The sequence below is a fragment of the Crinia signifera genome, chromosome 9 (genome assembly GCF_055691185.1).
Source record: "Crinia signifera chromosome 9, ASM5569118v1, whole genome shotgun sequence".
NCBI lineage: Eukaryota > Metazoa > Chordata > Amphibia > Anura > Myobatrachidae > Crinia > Crinia signifera.
In genome coordinates this window covers 147250239-147268293 of record NC_139225.1, presented here as the reverse complement: position 1 = coordinate 147268293, position 18055 = coordinate 147250239, and the positions used below count along the sequence as shown (strand labels likewise).

The 18055-nt window shown below is 46.1% G+C and overlaps 1 protein-coding gene across 1 annotated transcript in view; it reads left to right on the top strand.

Moving 5' to 3' along the window:
• Positions 1-12526, top strand: part of NOTCH4 (notch receptor 4) — a 78031-nt gene extending 65505 nt beyond the window's left edge. The window contains exons 29-32 of the mRNA XM_083160147.1: positions 809-1116; positions 1871-2018; positions 2206-2303; positions 10396-12526. Coding sequence (XP_083016273.1) covers positions 809-1116; positions 1871-2018; positions 2206-2303; positions 10396-11247 — 1406 coding nt within the window. The 3' untranslated portion in view covers positions 11248-12526. The remainder of the gene's footprint in view (positions 1-808; positions 1117-1870; positions 2019-2205; positions 2304-10395) is intronic.
• The last annotated feature ends 5529 nt before the right edge of the window (positions 12527-18055 follow it).

The following is an 18055-nucleotide window of genomic DNA, read 5'->3' as shown; positions in this document are numbered from 1 at the left end:
TTAGATATGGGTATATATAGGCAATTGGATAGGAAGGACTTTCTCTTTGAGTCTGGATTCCCACCCTCCCTTCCCTTTCTCTGTGCTACCTGGCTCACGGGCCTTTCACCAAATGTATTTGATAGCTTTAATTATTAATCGGCGAGAAGGCGCTCTCGACCAGCACTCAGGTGGGGTGTCAGATGGTCTCTGTACGGTGTGCCCCCCCCCCCCCCTCTGCCAGGATGGCAGGCGAGTCCCGACTCAACGCAGTGGGGCATTAGTCACTTTCTGGAAGTGTCCGCGTCAGGCCATAGGAGGGGTGTGGCATATCCGTCACAGCACAGGCTGTACCCACAATGGAGAGATGTTAGCGGTTTGGGGCGCCCTGGGCGCTGCCATGAGTAACATCCGCAGGGGGTGCTTTTCTTTGCCATCCCTTAACAAATAGGGTCATACCAGTTACAATAAATATTCCATGACCTTCAAACTTACGCAGTTGGTGTCCGTGTCTTATTTTTAAGATAAGGTGTTTCAGTGTGAGTTATTTCTAGGCTTAAGACTTAAGTAAAGGTATAGGCCAAGCAGCATAATTCACTAGGCGCCTTAATATGTGTTTTTCTACTGTAAGACATTAATATACAATACTGACGCCCCCCCTCCCCTTGCTCCTTAGGGATTGGAAAGCCTGAGGAAACATGGAAACATTTGTGGCAGCATTATACTGATGTATTTTTGTCTAGTTCATTTAACCTGTAGGTTTTCACAATAGATTTGCCTATTAGAGATCTTATATAACATTGGTAACTCGGTCTTCCTTGTATCAAAGATGGAGTGACTCCACTAATGTCAGCCATATGCGCGGGTGGAGGTCTGGAACCTATCGGAGGAGGAGGGGACCCACCAGAAGTTGAAAGCTCACTCAGTGTCATCTCAGACCTAATTGTACAGGGTGCCAGTCTCAATGCCCAGATCGATTCCACAGGAGAGACCGCGCTTCACCTGGCTGCCCGGTTCTCTAGGCAGGATGCCATCAAGTGCATGTTGGATGCAGGAGCTGACACCAATGTCCAGGACCGGTTGGGAAGGACCCCGTTACATACATCCATTGCTGCTGATGCTCTGGGTGTTTTCCAGGTGACTATTATTGGAGGAATAGGAAGGGGAGAGGAGTTATTGGAAGGTAGGGAATATCCTGTGGAGATGCGTCCAACTGGGTAGATTCTGAAGGGAGCCGGTGAGATCACCACTATGTTGTGTAGATTTCCCACCATAAGGTTAGAAAATGTGCGAATTTGTGGACATGTGCGATTTTGTAGATATGCTAATGTTTTTTTTTAAATGGCGTGTGGTCCCCCCTCCTGAGCATAACCAGCCCCAGGCTCAAAGAGCCAGTCCTGGTTTAAAAGAAATCACGGGGCAAAGCAAATAGGGTTCCCCTTTTAAAACCAGCACAAGGCTCAAGGGCTGGGCCCGGTTCCCAAAATACGGGGAACAAAACAGGAAGGGGTCCTCTGTATTCCAAGAACCAACACCCTGTAATTTTTTTAAACCAGGCCCGGCTTAGAGCCCGGGCCTGGTTATGGGGTGGGGGTGGGGACTTCATCTCAACTGATTTCTCAAAGATATTAAGATTTATGCAGCATCTTATGGTGTTCATCTTACCTTACATATGTTATTTGATGCTTGCAGGGATATTTTGTTGGCTGCTGGTTTCATTTTATATATCTGTTAAAGAAATACAGTTAATAAAATGCATAAAAAACGTGGAGGGAGTTGGGAACAGGAGGGCAACTTTAAGGCTTTACTATGACGTTAGCAAGAGACAAAGGTCTAGAGTTATAGTGGTCAGCACTATATGAATCAGGCTTTTCCTTTCTTTTTGCACAAGACCCTCTTACGCTGCCGCCAGACCGACATTGATGCCCGTATGCATGATGGGTCTACTCCACTCATCTTGGCCTCCCGTCTCCCTGTGCAAAATATGGTGGAAGAGCTGGTGACCTGTGGAGCAGATATCGGAGCGACAGATAACAGGGGTTTGTTCTGACACATCGCAACCTTCCTTATTACCTGTCATATTATAGGCTTCTTATTGCTAGAGTGGCCTCTCTTATGGCTACTCCTTGTAGCTACTTATGTGTCTCACCACACTATAATAGCCATGTACCATCACTGTCCTCTGTTCCCCTCCTTCAATTGCTCCTGTTCCCACCCATCCTGTAGGTAAATCGGCACTGCACTGGGCTGCGGCTGTGAATAATGTACCAGCAATGAGGATCCTTATGTGTAATGGGGCCAACAAGGACCTTCAGGATAAAAGGGTGAGAAAGACTTAGCTTAGGCTTGTGTATGTCCAGTCTTGTTCATTCATGTCCTTTCCATCAAGGTTCTGTGTTTATTTTGTAAGGTGGCTTAAGGTCCCAGGTACAATCTAACATGAGTAGGACCATCTATGAGTAGGAAAGTCTATGGTTCTATGAGTAGGACCTTCTATGAGTAGGACCTTCTATGCGTAGGACCTTCTATGAGTAGGACCTTTTTTGAGTAGGACCTTTTTTGAGTAGGACCTTTTATGAGTACGACCTTTTATGAGTACGACCTTTAATGATTAGGACCTTCTATAAGTAGGACCTTCTATGAGTAGGACCTTTTATGAATAGGACCTTTAATGATTAGGACCTTCTATGAGTAGGACCTTCTATGAGTAGGACCTTCTATGAGTAGGACCTTCTATAAGTAGGACCTTTTATGAGTAGGACCTTTAATGATTAGGACCTTCTATAAGTAGGACCTTCTATGAGTAGGACCTTTTATGAGTAGGACCTTTTATGAGTAGGACCTTCTATAAGTAGGACCTTCTATAAGTAAAACCGGTACTCTTTACCTAGCACGGCGCCCACGATCTCCATCGCGGTCAGTACATTAACGGCCGCGACGCGATGCCCGCGATCCCCGCGATTTCCCATAGGGTTCAATGTTAAATTTAGTGCTGCCCGCGATTTCACATTCAATGCTTCAATGGCCGCGATTTGGCCATAGGAATCAATGTTAAATGGGCCACAGAGCCCAAATAGGCACAATTAACACTTAAATGTCCCCCAAAATTTGTAACGCCACCCCACGATCCACGCCAACCCGAAGCGTGGCGAGCGCAGCGAGCCCGCGAGGGGTGGCGGTACGCGTCCTCCGACCTTTTCATACCCCCACTATCCACGTCGGCGTGGAGTTGAGAATAGAATAGTGTGGCGAGCGCAGCGAGCCACCGAGCCCGAAGCGTGGCGAGCTCACGCGGATACCTTCACAGGTAAACGTGGCCCTACGCGGGCTTCACAGGTATCCGCGTCCCCTCGCGGGGCTCGCTGCGCTCGCCACGCTTCGGGCTCGGTGGCTCGCTGCGCTCGCCACACTATTCTATTCTCAACTCCACGCCGACGTGGATAGTGGGGGTATGAAAAGGTCGGAGGACGCGTACCGCCGCCCCTCGCGGGCTCGCTGTGCTCGCCACGCTTCGGGTTGGCGTGGATCGTGGGGTGGCGTTACAAATTTGGGGGGACATTTAAGTGTTAATTGTGCCTATTTGGGCACAATTTAACTATTTGGGCATTTAACATTGATTCCTATGGCCAAATCGCGGCCATTGAAGCATTGAATGTAAAATCGCGGGCAGCGCTAAATTTAACATTAAACCCTATGGGAAATCGCGGAGATCGCGGGCATCGCATCGCGGCCGTTAATGTACTGGCCGCGATGCCCGCGATCCCCACGATGGGCGCCCAACTAAGTAAAGAGTACCGTAAAACCTTTAATGAGTAGGACTTCCCAGAGCACAAACTTGAACTTCAACCTGCTGGCTATAACAGAAACATGGCTCTCACAATCAGACACAGCCTCCCCTGCAGCCCTGTCACACGGTGCTCTCCACTTCACACACACACCCAGGCCTGGTGACAGCAGAGGAGGTGGGGTTGGAATATTACTATCCCAATCCTTCACATACAAAGTTATACCACAGGTTCCATCACTCACATTCACATCATTTGAAGTACATTCCATCAGAACTTACACTCCTTTCTCGCTGCGTGTTGCAGCTATCTATCGCCCACCTGGGCAGCCAACACGATTTCTGGAAGATTTTTCTGCCTGGCTCCCTCACTTCCTTTCTGCTGACATCTCAACCATCATCATGGGTGACTTCAACATTGCTATTGATAGCCCAAAATCTGCTGCTCATGCCTCCAAACTACTCTCTCTAACCTCCTCTCTCGGCCTCTCCCAATGGACTGACTCCTCTACTCATCGGGATGGCCACTGTCTTGATCTGATATTCACTAAGCTGTGCTCAGTGTCGGAATTCACCAATTCTCCTTTCCCTCTCTCAGATCACAACCTTATCACCTGCATGCTGTCCTCTAGTACTTCGAACTCAAAAACACAGAAATCCTTTAATCCACCTCAATCCCGCAGAAATATTAATGATATTAATTTTCAAGTACTCTCCTCCTCACTGCAACAACAGCTTGCTCCTATTTCTGCATTCACTACTCCTGAGATGGCGGTATCACACCTAAACCTAACCCTCAAAACAGCCCTGGATGAAGTGGCTCCAGTTACCCACCACACTCCACGTAGGCCTAGACGCCAACCGTGGCACTCTAAATTAACGAGACACCTACAAAATATCTCACGCAAAGCTGAGCGTAAATGGCGTAAATCTCACAGTCCAATGGATTTCTTTACATATAAGAATATCTACCAGTACTATAGTTATGCCCTGGAAACTGCCAAACAAACATATTTCCAAACTCTCATTTCTGCTCAAGCTTCTAACCCAAAACGACTTTTTAATACATTTAAATCCCTTCTCAACCCTCCCTCACCCAAGCCACCAACCACTATCCATGCACAAGATCTTGCTTCCTACTTCAGGGATAAGATTGACAAGATCAGAGATGAATTGGTATGCTCCAACTCGGTTGGTGATATGCTCAATTCCATACCTGAGCCCTCTGAAGCATTTGCTTCATTTGATGCCACAAATGAAGATGAAGTATCTGCACTTTTTTCTGCCTCCCACTCTACTACCTCTCCTCTTGACCCTATACCCTCGCAAATAAGTAAATCTCTGTCTCCTGTGCTCATTCCAATCTTAACTAAAATCTGTAACCTCTCTTTCTCTACTGGTGTCTTTCCTTCATTGTTCAAACAAGCAGTTATTACTCCGATTCTGAAAAAACAGAATTCTGATCCAAGCTCTCTCTCAAACTACCGTCCCATTTCTCAACTTCCATGCACCTCCAAACTACTTGAAAGACTTGCTTATACTCGCCTCACACACTTTCTTAACTCGCACAACTTAATGGACCCGCATCAGTCAGGCTTTCGTGCCCAAAACTCCACAGAGACAGCACTGACTAAAGTTGTGAATGATCTGGTCACTCCTAAGTCTAAAGGCCACTACTCACTACTAATTCTTCTAGATCTCTCTGCTGCTTTTGACACTGTTGACCACACACTTCTCATACAAACACTACAATCCATAGGTCTTAAAGACACAGCCCTCTCTTGGTTCTCATCCTACCTCTCTAACCGCTCCTTTAGTGTTCGTTTCTCTGATTCTACCTCCTCTTCGCTACCTCTTTCAGTTGGAGTACCTCAGGGTTCAGTTTTAGGTCCCTTGCTTTTCTCAATCTATACCTCATCTCTTGGCAAACTAATCAGCTCCTTTGGATTTCAGTATCATCTGTATGCGGATGATACTCAGCTCTACCTATCCTCCCCGGACCTGTCCCCATCTGTATTGAGCCGTGTCTCTGAATGCCTTTCTGCTGTTTCATCCTGGATGTCATCTCGCCACCTCAAACTTAATATCTCAAAAACAGAATTAATTATATTTCCGCCAATAAATAGTAGTTACCAACCTGATATCTCTATCGCTGTTGAGAAGATGACAATCACTCCTACCTCTCAAGCTCGCTGCCTAGGTGTTATCCTTGACTCAGAACTTTCCTTTGTACCCCACATTCAATCTGTCTCAAAATCATGCCACATGCACCTAAAAAACATATTTAAAATTCGCCCTTACCTTACACAAGACACTGCAAAAACTCTAATCCATGCTCTCATCATCTCACGCATTGATTATTGCAATAGTCTCCTTATTGGCCTTCCCCAATACAGACTCTCACCACTACAGTCCATTATGAATGCAGCTGCAAGGCTAATCTTCCTAGCCAGACGTTCATCGTCTGCAAAGCTACTCTGTCAGTCACTTCATTGGTTACCTGTATTCTACCGTATTCAATACAAAATTCTTTTACTTACACACAAAGCCATAAACCAAACTACACCAACATACATATCTTCTCTTATCTCAAAATATCATCCAACACGACCTCTACGCTCCTCCCAAGATCTGCGTCTCTCATCCACACTCATTACCCGCTCCCATTCCCGACTGCAGGACTTTCTTCGGGCTGCACCCACTCTGTGGAATGCCCTCCCAAGCACAATAAGACTCTCCTCCAGTCTCCAAACCTATAAGCGTTCCCTGAAGACTCATCTCTTCAGGCAAGCTTATCAAATTCCAGAACCAGTCATAGAACCTTGCGTTCTGGTGGAATCGATGCAATAAAGAATACAGTATCTATCCTTATGTATCAATGCCTATTTCCCTATAGATTGTAAGCTTGCGAGCAGGGCCCTCCTACATTTTGACTGTCTGTAAATACCCTGTTTTGTTTCACTGTCCCGTTTGTAAAGCGCAACGGAATATGCTGCGCTATATAAAAAACTGTTAATAAATAAAATAAATGTTGATGATTCAGGGATGTCCACAGTTCCGGAACACGGTTGCAGTGCATAGGAGCCAAGGTACTATGGCAATGCCGCAGGAATTAGTCGCACATTGATTCTGCTCGACCGTAGGGTTAGACTTTAATACGGAGGAAAGAGAATAGCTTGTCTTATAGTATTGCACCATTTATAATCATGAGACATCTTTTATATATTTGGCTACATCTGTCACTCAAAGTGTGTCTGAAGCTGTAACGCTGGGTGGAGCTTCTGACTCACATGACTGACTCACATGACAGAGAACCAGCCCAGTGAGCCCACAGACAGTGTCAGACACCCTCGGCCTCTCCATGTTACACAGCAAAGACACAGCTACTCACCAGACACACCAGGTGAGCGCCCCACACCTCCATACCTCCCAACATGACCCTCTCCAGGATGGACAGAATGCTCTGTTTGTGGACTTCCATCTTAATTTATGATTGTCATCACCTGTTTTAAACAGGGTAATTGATAAGAAAGATGTTTAAGCACAGGTGATGGTAATCCATAAATTAAGAAGTCCAGAAACAGAGCAATGTGTCCCTCCTGGAGAGGGTCATGTTGGGTATGCACCTCCCTCCCTCCCCCTCCCCCCCCCCATTCACGGCATCCCCACGATTAAATGGCACATGCAAAACACTGACATGGCTATGGTCGACAATGAAAAAGGTTGACAAGATTTATTTTTCACTTTTTCAATGTTTTCATATTCATTCTCATGTGTCGACATGGACACCAATGAAGTGCCACACTTATGTCAACATTTACATGTGTTGACCTTTCTGTGTTGATTTTTTCTTGTGGCGATTCGCGGCACCCCCCGCGATTTGCAGCACACCCCCCGCAATTCGCGGCACCCCCGGTGACTCCCGCGATTCGCGGCCCCACCCCGTGACAACCCCCTCCTGCGTTTCGCGGCACCCGCGACCCCCCCTCCCGCGATTCGCGCCAACCCCCCGGGCCCCCCCTCGCGAGGTTCACGGTGCCCCCCACGACCCCCCAACCGCGATTCCCCACCCCTGACCCCCCCTCCTGTCATTGCGGCAACCCCCCGCCCCCGCGACCCCCCCTCCCACGATTCGCGGCACCCACACCCCCCCTCCCGCAATTCACGGCATCCACCCACGACCCCTCCTCCCATGATTCGCGGACACCCCTCACGTCCTCCCTCCCCCCCCACCTCCGCGCGCGATTCACGGCAACCCCAGGATTAAATGGCACATGCACGGCTATGGTCGACAATGAAAAAGGTTGACATGAGTTTTTGAAGATTTATTTTTCTTTTTTTGAATGTTTTCATATTCATTCTCATGTGTCGACATGGACACCGATGAAGTGCCACACTTATGTCAACATTTACATGTGTTGAACTTTCTGTGTTGATTTTTTCGTGTAGCAATTTTTTTCCAGTGACAACTATGAACTATGTGCACGTCAACCTACACATCATCAACCAATTCTTTGTATAATATATAACACCTGTTCTGTTTTACTGTAGGTGTTTTAAGTCAGATCTTTTACTGCTACTATTACTGTTTATGTAAATGCATTCTGAATGACAGCAACATCCTACCATCCTTCTACAAGAATATATGACCAACTAGGTGATTCATCGCGCCCCGTGCCCCCCCCTCCCGCGATTCGCAACCCCCCCCACGCAATTCACGCCCCCTCCCACGCTTTGCGGACCCCCACCCTCTCCCGCGATTCGCCGACACCTGCGCCCCCTCCCTCCCTTGATTCACAGCACCCCCCGCGCCCCTCCCGCAATTCACGGCACCCCTAAGCCCCTCTTTAGTCCCCTGTATACTCACACACCCCTATCACTACCCAGCTTCCTGCTCTCCTGAACCGTAACTTCCACCACTGGGGAGTCGCTGACGCTGTTTTGCCCACATGCCCCTATCATGCCTCATAGCCCAGCCTCCTGCTCTCATGCACCCGAACTCCCACCCAGTAGGAGGAGACACTGACTCAGGGCCACCATCCTGTACTTCTGTACTGCCACGCTGGACCCTCACCCACTGGCAGAAGCTGCACAGTATCTCCCACCCTCCTCTGTAGTCCCCCTTATGCCCACACACCCCTATCACTACCCAGCCTCCTGTTTTCCTGTGTCGTGACCTCCGCCAGTGGGGAGCCGCTGACTCAGAAACACCCTACTATACTATTGCACACACACACCTAAACAACATGCACACACAGCCCCCCCCCCACACACCCACAAATGTCACTGTACCCTCCACACTATCAATGTACATCTTACTCTGTATTTCACCTATAACTCAAGTTGCAATACAGGCATCTTTCATACAATTCTAACCATCTTTCTCATATACAAATGTTCACAAATTAAGGGGGTGCAGCCCCTTACGACGGTGTGAAGAGCGCCCGTAGGGCGCGATGAATCACCTAGTAAAACATACCTTTTATTATTTATTTAGTTAAAAAAATCTGTGAAATATAACGAACAAACATGTAACACAAATACAAGTGAAAAACAAGTGTGAGTTAAAAATGGCTCGTGCGAGTTATCAATCAATTACCTTACTAATATAATTCTGACAAAATTTTAAATATTCCCTCTGATGCTTAAGTTAAGTCTAGGGGAGACTGTGTCTTTATTGAAATATTGGTTGTGGACTGTATACAGTAGCCGTGCAGCTCCAATAGTAACTCCTCTATTCTGCCCCACTCTGTGTGGTTAATAGAGTAATGGTACCCTAGTACTTCTGTATCTTATATTGTGGAAGGAATGGGTGTCCATACATATGGAGTAGGTAGCTGCAGGATTTCCAGGCACCGCAATTGGCAGATATCGTGCAGACAAATTGCAGAGTGGCTGTATGCATAACAAGCGCAACTGCCGTGTGCTGCGTTCATGCGGGCAAGAGAAATATCACTGTCAAACCAGCGTCGCTATGTGGTGCCGCCGCTGCCGCTAGTCACAGACTCTCCCTGTAAGGGACGAGTTCCTGTGTTGCCGGCTAGCGTGCACCCACCGTCACACCCAGCAGCGCCGTTGGTATTGCACACAGCGGTTAGCTAGGGTGATAAGCGATCTGGTATCTAGGTTCATTAGAGTCCTGTAAAGGACTAGTAAATACAGTCACAAACAATAGGTAATAGTGAGGGAACGTCCGCACGGCCAGGTCAGCCTATCCGGTCAGCAATGCCGCAGGAATTAGTCGCACATTGATTCTGCTCGACCGTAGGGTTAGTCAGGGAGTTGATTGATTGATGTACAATCCACTGTTAAGTATTTGTATGCAGTTGCTTGGATTTGAAAAGCTGCTGTTGGGCATCCCAATCCAATCGCAATTTTCACACATCAGCTGCCCACAAATTCACAGCTGCGAATGTATTCGCGTACAACTCAGAATCAGGCCTCATTGAGGGGACGCATCTGATTTTAGGACCTATTCTAAGTAATAGCTTTGAGTTATTAGATTCTCACTCATTCTTAGCAGGGAGGCCATCAATGATAAAAGCTAATAATAAAATATAAAAGTATTAAATATACACAGCACCACTCTGCAAAACTTTTAACATTACTTGTATGTCTCATTTATAAAACAGGATCAGACCGCACTCTTCCTCGCTGCCCGGGAAGGTAGTTATGAAGCTGTCCGCCTACTCCTGGAGCACCAAGCAGATCGTGACCTCTGCGACCATATAGGCCACCAGCCTCGACATGCAGCCAGGGAACGTGGCCATAGGGACATCCAACGTCTTCTTGAAGAAAGTAGCCAATTAATCAACCGCAGTACAACTGTTGCCCCTCCACCTGGAGGCCCACAGCTCAAAAAGACACAACGACCTCGAGCCAAGGAACCTGTGAAACCTCCTCCTTTGCCCCACATTGACCTGAGCAGCTCCTGTTATCACAATGCCCCACCTGTCTCAGCGCCACCTTATCTTCCAGGAACCCAACCAGACAGCAGCTGTTGCCAGTCACATCTTGCTATGGTCAATTATGGAGGGAACTGTCCTCCCTATCCCCGAAGTGGCTCATTCACTTCAGGTGTGGCAGGATGCCAGTGGGGTCATAGAGGGTGGAGGGTTCATTTTTGTCCAGCAGGATGTACTGTACCTGATGCTTCATACACAGGTGGAGGACAGCAACTGTCTCCTCATGCCCATTGGCTTCCAGAATCCCATCATCCCAAGTCTCCAAACTGCCAAAACCCAGTGTCCAGCTACTGCTCAACTCCAGCCTTGGAGCCCCTACCTACCAAAGATATATCCTGCACTCCGACTGACCAGTTGGGGCACAATATCTATCTTACGCCCCCATCATCACAGTATGGTTACCCCTCTCCTGCTAGCCCTGAAGAAACACAATTAACCCAAAAGACATGTATGCACCACCATCCATTTCTTACTCCCTCTCCTGAGTCCAGAAACCCTTGGGGTATTGCTTCACCGTGATATCATTTCAGTTGCATGAGTACATGGTTCAACCAAGAGAAGAAGGCAAAAGTCCATGGACACCTGATGGAAAAATATCTTCTTGTAGCACATATTGACTAACAAAAATATATCTACTCTTGTTTCATTCTCAAACTTGTATCCAGAAAGTGAGAAAGGGCTATTTTCCCTAAAGAATGAGTATAAGGAAAGTGGCAATTGGTGGTGCACTAACAGGGTGGTGCATGAAGAGGTCTGAGGACTAGTCAGTGAAGCACAAGAACTGTAAATGACACACACATTCAAACTGTTCTACTAGAACGCCACCGATTATAGTTCTGTCATTTTTCCAAATACATTCTTATCAGCCTTTTTTCAGAACAGATGACTGTGACAGGGCATGCTGGGATGGCTAGTTCCACAGCAGCCATATTGTCTCAGCTTGCCTACCCCGATGTTACCCTATGTTTGTGATTACGGGTTTATATATGCGCAATGACAGAGGTGGCCAAACATGTCCCCAAGATCTACCAACAGATCGTGTATATCAAGCAACCTGTGAATCTATAGTAGGAGTGAATGCAGCATGTTTGATAATGTGACATTTAGTAATGACTATAGGTGTGCACCAGCTAGGGGGTCTTAGGGAATGTGACAGTTAGTAATGACTACAGCTGTGCACCAGATAGGGGTCTGGGGCATGTGACAGTTAGTAATGACTACAGATGTGCACCAGCTGGGTGATCTGGGGAACGTGACAGTTAGTAATGACTACAGGTGTGCTCCAGCTAGGTGATCTGGGGAATGTGACAGTTAGTAATGACTACAGCTGTGCTCCAGCTAGGTGATCTGGTGAATGTGACAGTTAGTAGTGACTACAGCTGTGCACCAGCTAGGTGATCTGGGGAATGTGACAGTTAGTAATGACTACAGCTGTGCTCCAGCTAGGTGATCTGGTGAATGTGACAGTTAGTAGTGACTACAGCTGTGCACCAGCTAGGTGATCTGGTGAATGTGACAGTTAGTAGTGACTACAGCTGTGCACCAGCTAGAGAGTATGGGAAATGTGACAGTTAGTAATGACTACAGCTGTGCTCCAGAAAGGTGATTTGGAAAACATGGACCGTCGGTAGATCTCGAGGACCGGTTTGGCCACCCATGCACTAAGAGGAAGTCATAATTGTCAATGTGTGAAGCACATAACTATTTACTTATGTCTGATTCTGGGAATTGTCTTCTTTTGTGCAAAACACTTTGTCATTGTGATGTATATTTTATATTAAATAAATTAAAGAACAAATATGAAGTTATATGTGTGATAAAGTACTGACAATTGAAAGATCAGTTGTATAGTAAAAGTCACCAATGAATTATGTCACTGTATAAGAACACAGGGTGTATAACAGATGCTTTTATTCAGGTTGTCAAAATCCATAATTTCTTACATTATGGGGGGGGGGGGGGGGTGAGGTGGAGGGTGGGATATTGATATTGATATATGCGTGCCTATATCTGTATATACAGTTCTAGCGACCCGGCCCTGCTTTGCATTGGTTCATGGCTGAGTGTCGAGCTCATCCCCACTTTATAAACTGTCGCACGAGCATGCGCGGCACACGTCAGTGATAAACTATATTCTCTTACATCCTTATTGCTCAGCTCCCATACAAGATAGGCTCAGGGCAGCTGTGAATGGATGCTGTGCCTCTGCCCAGGACCGATGTTGGGAGGTATACTGTAACTAGTGTTTATAGCTCTTCCTGTTATTACTGTTTATAGCTCCTCCTGTTATTACTCTTTATAGCTCTGCCTCTTACTAGTGTTTATAGCTCTTCTTATTAGTGTTTATAGCTTCTTCTGTTTCTAGTGTTTATAGCTACTCCTGTTACTAGTGTTTATAGCTCCTCCTGTTATTAGTGTTTATAGCTACTCCTGTTACTAGTGTTTATAGCTCCTCCTGTTATTAGTGTTTATAGCTACTCCTGTTACTAGTATTTATAGCTCTTCATATTTCTAGAGTTCTTTGCTCCTCCTGTTACAAATGTGCATAGCTCACCCTATTACTAGTGTTTGTAGCTTTCTTTTTCTTGAGTTTAAAGCTTCCCCTGTTGCTAGTGTTTATCACTCCTTCTGTTGCTAGAGTTTATAGCTCCTCCTGTTACTAGTGTTTATAGCTCCTCCTGTTATTAGTGTTTATAGCTACTCCTGTTACTAGTATTTATAGCTCTTCATATTTCTAGAGTTCTTTGCTCCTCCTGTTACTAGTGCTTATAGCTCCTCCTGTTACTAGAGCTTATAGCTCCTCCTGTTATTAGTGTTTATAGCTCCTCCTGTTACTAGTGCTTATAGCTCCTCCTGTTACTAGAGCTTATAGCTCCTCCTGTTACTAGAGCTTATAGCTCCTCCTGTTTTCAGTGTTTATAGCTCTTCCTGTTACTAGTGCTTATAGCTCCTCCTGTTACTAGTGTTTATAGCTCCTCCTGTTGCTAGAGTTTTTAGCTCTTCCTGTTGCTAGAGTTTATAGATCCCCCTGTTGCTAGTGCTTATAGCTCCTCCTGCTGCTAGTGTTAACTTATCCACCTGCTCCTGTTGCTAGAGGATATAGCTCCTCCTGATACAAATGTTTATAGCTCCTCGTTTTGCTAGTGTTTATAGCTTTGCCTGTTGCTAGAGTTTATAGCCCCTCCTGTTGCTATATTTTTAGGCTACTCCTGTTACTAGAGGTTATAGCTCCTCCTGTTGCTTGCATTTATAGCTCCTTCTGTTGCTATTGTTTATAGATGACCCAGTTGTTAGCATTTATAGATCTTCTCGATGTTGGGAGGTATACTGTAACTAGTGTTTATAGCTCTTCCTGTTATTACTGTTTATAGCTCCTCCTGTTATTACTCTTTATAGCTCTGCCTCTTACTAGTGCTTATAGCTCCTCCTGTTACTAGAGCTTATAGCTCCTCCTGTTACTAGAGCTTATAGCTCCTCCTGTTATCAGTGTTTATAGCTCCTCCTGTTACTAGTGCTTATAGCTCCTCCTGTTACTAGTGTTTATAGCTCCTCCTGTTGCTAGAGTTTTTAGCTCTTCCTGTTGCTAGAGTTTATAGATCCCCCTGTTGCTAGTGCTTATAGCTCCTCCTGCTGCTAGTGTTAACTTCTCCACCTGCTCCTGTTGCTAGAGGATATAGCTCCTCCTGATACAAATGTTTATAGCTCCTCGTTTTGCTAGTGTTTATAGCTTTGCCTGTTGCTAGAGTTTATAGCCCCTCCTGTTGCTATATTTTTAGGCTACTCCTGTTACTAGAGGTTATAGCTCCTCCTGTTGCTTGCATTTATAGCTCCTTCTGTTGCTATTGTTTATAGATGACCCAGTTGTTAGCATTTATAGCTCTTCTTGTTTCTAGAGGTTATGCTCCTCCTTTTACCAGTGTTTATAGATCCTCCTGTTACTAGTGTTTATAGCTCATCCTGTTGCTAGTGTTCATGACTCCTCCTTTTGCCAGTGTTTAAAGCTCCTGCTGTTGTTAGAGTTTATAGCTCCTGCTGTTACTAGGAGGAGCTATAAACTCTAGTAACAGGAGGAGCTATAAACACTAGTAACAGAAGTAGCTATAAACACTAATATCACCTTATAGTCTAAAGCAGGGGTGAGGAACCTCAGGCCCGGGGGCCGTATGCAGCCCCTGTAGCCACCCCGTGGCTTTGCCAGGAGTCAAGTACAGGGGAATTCTCACGAGAGGTCGGTAGTTCTTGCGAGATTCCTCTTAATCAACAGCAGCAGGAGACTGTCAGTCCTAGTCAGCGGCAGCCGCTGGAGCGTGGGATGGCTGCAGCAGGACAATTTGTAAGAGACATTTTTACATATGGCCCCCGAAGGATTTTTTCCCCATACAAACGGCCCTTGGCACAAAAAAGGTTTCCCACTCCTGGTCTAAAGAGTCATATACACTAGATGATTTTGAGCTCAAAAGTGCTCACTTTTGGCATTTTTCCCTACCTTGAGCTTAAAATCCCTCAGTGTATATGACCGCCGCACTTATGGGTGCTCCCACATCATCGCCAGGTGCCGCCATCCGTCGGTCTGTTTAACCAGTCGAGTGAACCATCGCTACGTGTGTATGCCCTGTGATTTTAAGCCTAGCGATTTTCACATCATCGTTTTTCATACACACTGGACAAAAATGTCCATTGTCTATGAGGCTTTACACATGTGACTAGAGCACCAGGAAGCAAATGGTCTATTTCTGCAACACTGGCAGACAATGGTTTATAGTCCGTACTCCGTTACATGCCATTACTAGCATGTATCTAGTACCGCATAGTCAGGGAAGGACATATACGTGTTTCTTTCTTGTGGCCTGGTTGTATTTCACAATTCTGTTTGGAATGAATAAACATTTTACAGCCAGCACTATGATTAGCAATAGGTATAGTGGTGGCAGAGGTAAGTGTGTGTTGGAGGTCTGTCCACACCATGAAAGGCCCTACAGGGATTAGTTTATGAAACAGGTAGAACACAGGTTGTTGGTCAAGAGAGAGTTAATGCAACAAGTATACAATGCAGGGCTGAAGCGGGTACTCGCAGGTTGCATGCGGTCTGTGGACTGCATACATTCAGTGGTGGCATGTATGTAACACCTAGCAGTGGCGACACACTGGTATATACAGACCTCTAGGTACAGTTACACTAAGGGCACGTCAGTCCTATAGAGGATGAAGAGGAAGACATGCATGCGTAACAGCTCCCCTATGATGGTGTAGCGTTGTACCTGGTTTCCTCGGTCGGCTTGGCCTGGTTCACGGACTCAATGGCCTCTTCTTCCTGATGGTAGCCTGTAGCAGAAGGATGAACACCCCGAGCAATGCACACAATAACCAACATACACCATGACGGTGACAATGGTATGTATTAACCATGAAACTGGTCACCGCAGCAAATCAATTAGGATTAATGGTAGATAAATGCAACAAGCATCACATTACAGGTTATGCAATTAGAAGGCAATGCAATCTATAAAGCTTCAGTGGTGAATATCAAAACGATTAGTCATTCAAGTTATTCAGAGCATGAACTGTCCCGCTCCTAAATGTCCTCCAAGGATAGAGGAAGAGTTAAATTTGAACTGTGCACAGTTGTTTGTAATCCACAAATAGGGGGCGCTGTAGATCATGCATGTCATATCAGAGTCACCAATAGAGGGCGCATTGGATGTAGGCAATGACAGTTCCTACCAATTGAGGGCACTTTGCAATAACAGCTCTCACCAATGTGTGTAGAAAGTGGCTGAAATATATATATAAATGCATCCAAAGTTTAAGGTCACGTGTACAAATAAACACAATGGCAGTTAGAATCTTGGGCAATAATCACACACTTTCCTCTCTGAATGGCAATCTCCCCTCCACAAACTTGTGCAAATGTTCTTCTAGTTGGAGATAGCTTGGTAGCTGGCCCAAACACTCCCTTTATGTGGCTTAATCAGGGATCACAGACGTCTATTGTACAATAGATAGTACTCACTCAGTTTCCCACACAAAACCGTGTCCGGCTGCAGGATTCCTCTCTGTGAACAGGACTTCCCACTCTGCACCAGCTGTTAGGCACACGCTGTGACAGGGGTTTCTCCTGAACTGCTTTCCATGCTTCTTTATGGCTGTAATCAGATGGCTGCATTGACACTGCTATCAGCACTCTGTTTGGGGATGTCTCAACACTGACCCCACATGCATCACCAGTCCTGGCTTCTGTGATCCTTCAAGTATCTCACATGGGCTCTCTCTCACACTTCAGTTCCATCCAGCTCACACACCATACTGCTGTTGCTGCTTCCCTCTCTCTCTTACACGTGCTTCTTCCTGCTTCACCTCTTGACCCCACACTCTGTTAGCCAATCCAGCTCCCTTTTCTTCATAGCTGTCAGTCATCTTGCTGGGTTGATCCTGCCCATGCTGGGAGCATTAAAGGGGCCTGCACTCAATTAACCCTCAGTGGTCCATACCTTAGGCAGATACTCACAATGTCAGTTTATAGTGATTAGCAACCCACTGGGGTGCTACACATGCACATTAGGTGGGATGTCGCCCATGTGACATCCCAATGATACAGTCGGTCTAAATCCATGCTGGAGTAAGGACCTCTGAAGAAATGGGGGGTGGGGGGGTCACGGTTCAGAAATTGTAGTCCAAATGGACCCTCTCCATCTGTAAGTACATCTTCCTCTTGTGCAAATTCCCCTCTGAGCATTTCCACCAACCATGGAAGGCTCCAGAAGAGGGGCTGCAGTGCAGTTCAAAATTCAAATAGGGAAGCCACGCCCGCTATCACCAACTGCCATTCCAAACTGACTTGCTGGTAGTTGGTGTTTCTCCTCTATTTGAATTTTGGACTGTGCTGCAGGCTAACCCCTGGAGCCGCCACTGCCACCAACCATTGGCAGAAATGTAGGTGTGAAGTGGGGCTAATGCTTTTTGGCACCTCCGCCATTTTGCACTTCATAAATGACCTCCATTACGTGCTTCACTCGTACTCATATGTACCCAGTACAGTATAAAGGGCATGTGCAGGATAATATAACAGTGAATGGGAAAAAATGTCAAGACAGATAACAGTAGAAATGTCTGTTTATTATTAGCAGATACATAATAGCACTTTCTGTCCATAGCATAGTCCAAGTTATATTAATTAGAGGCATTTAGTAGGGGAAAAAAACAACGGAAAATAAATGAGAGGGGCTGATTCAAAGATGGACGCTGACCAATTAGGTGGAAAAAGGGACCATTTCCCAAAATGGAAGCATGTTGCCTCCATTTTGTGGGAGTGCTAGGACCGGAGTCAGTG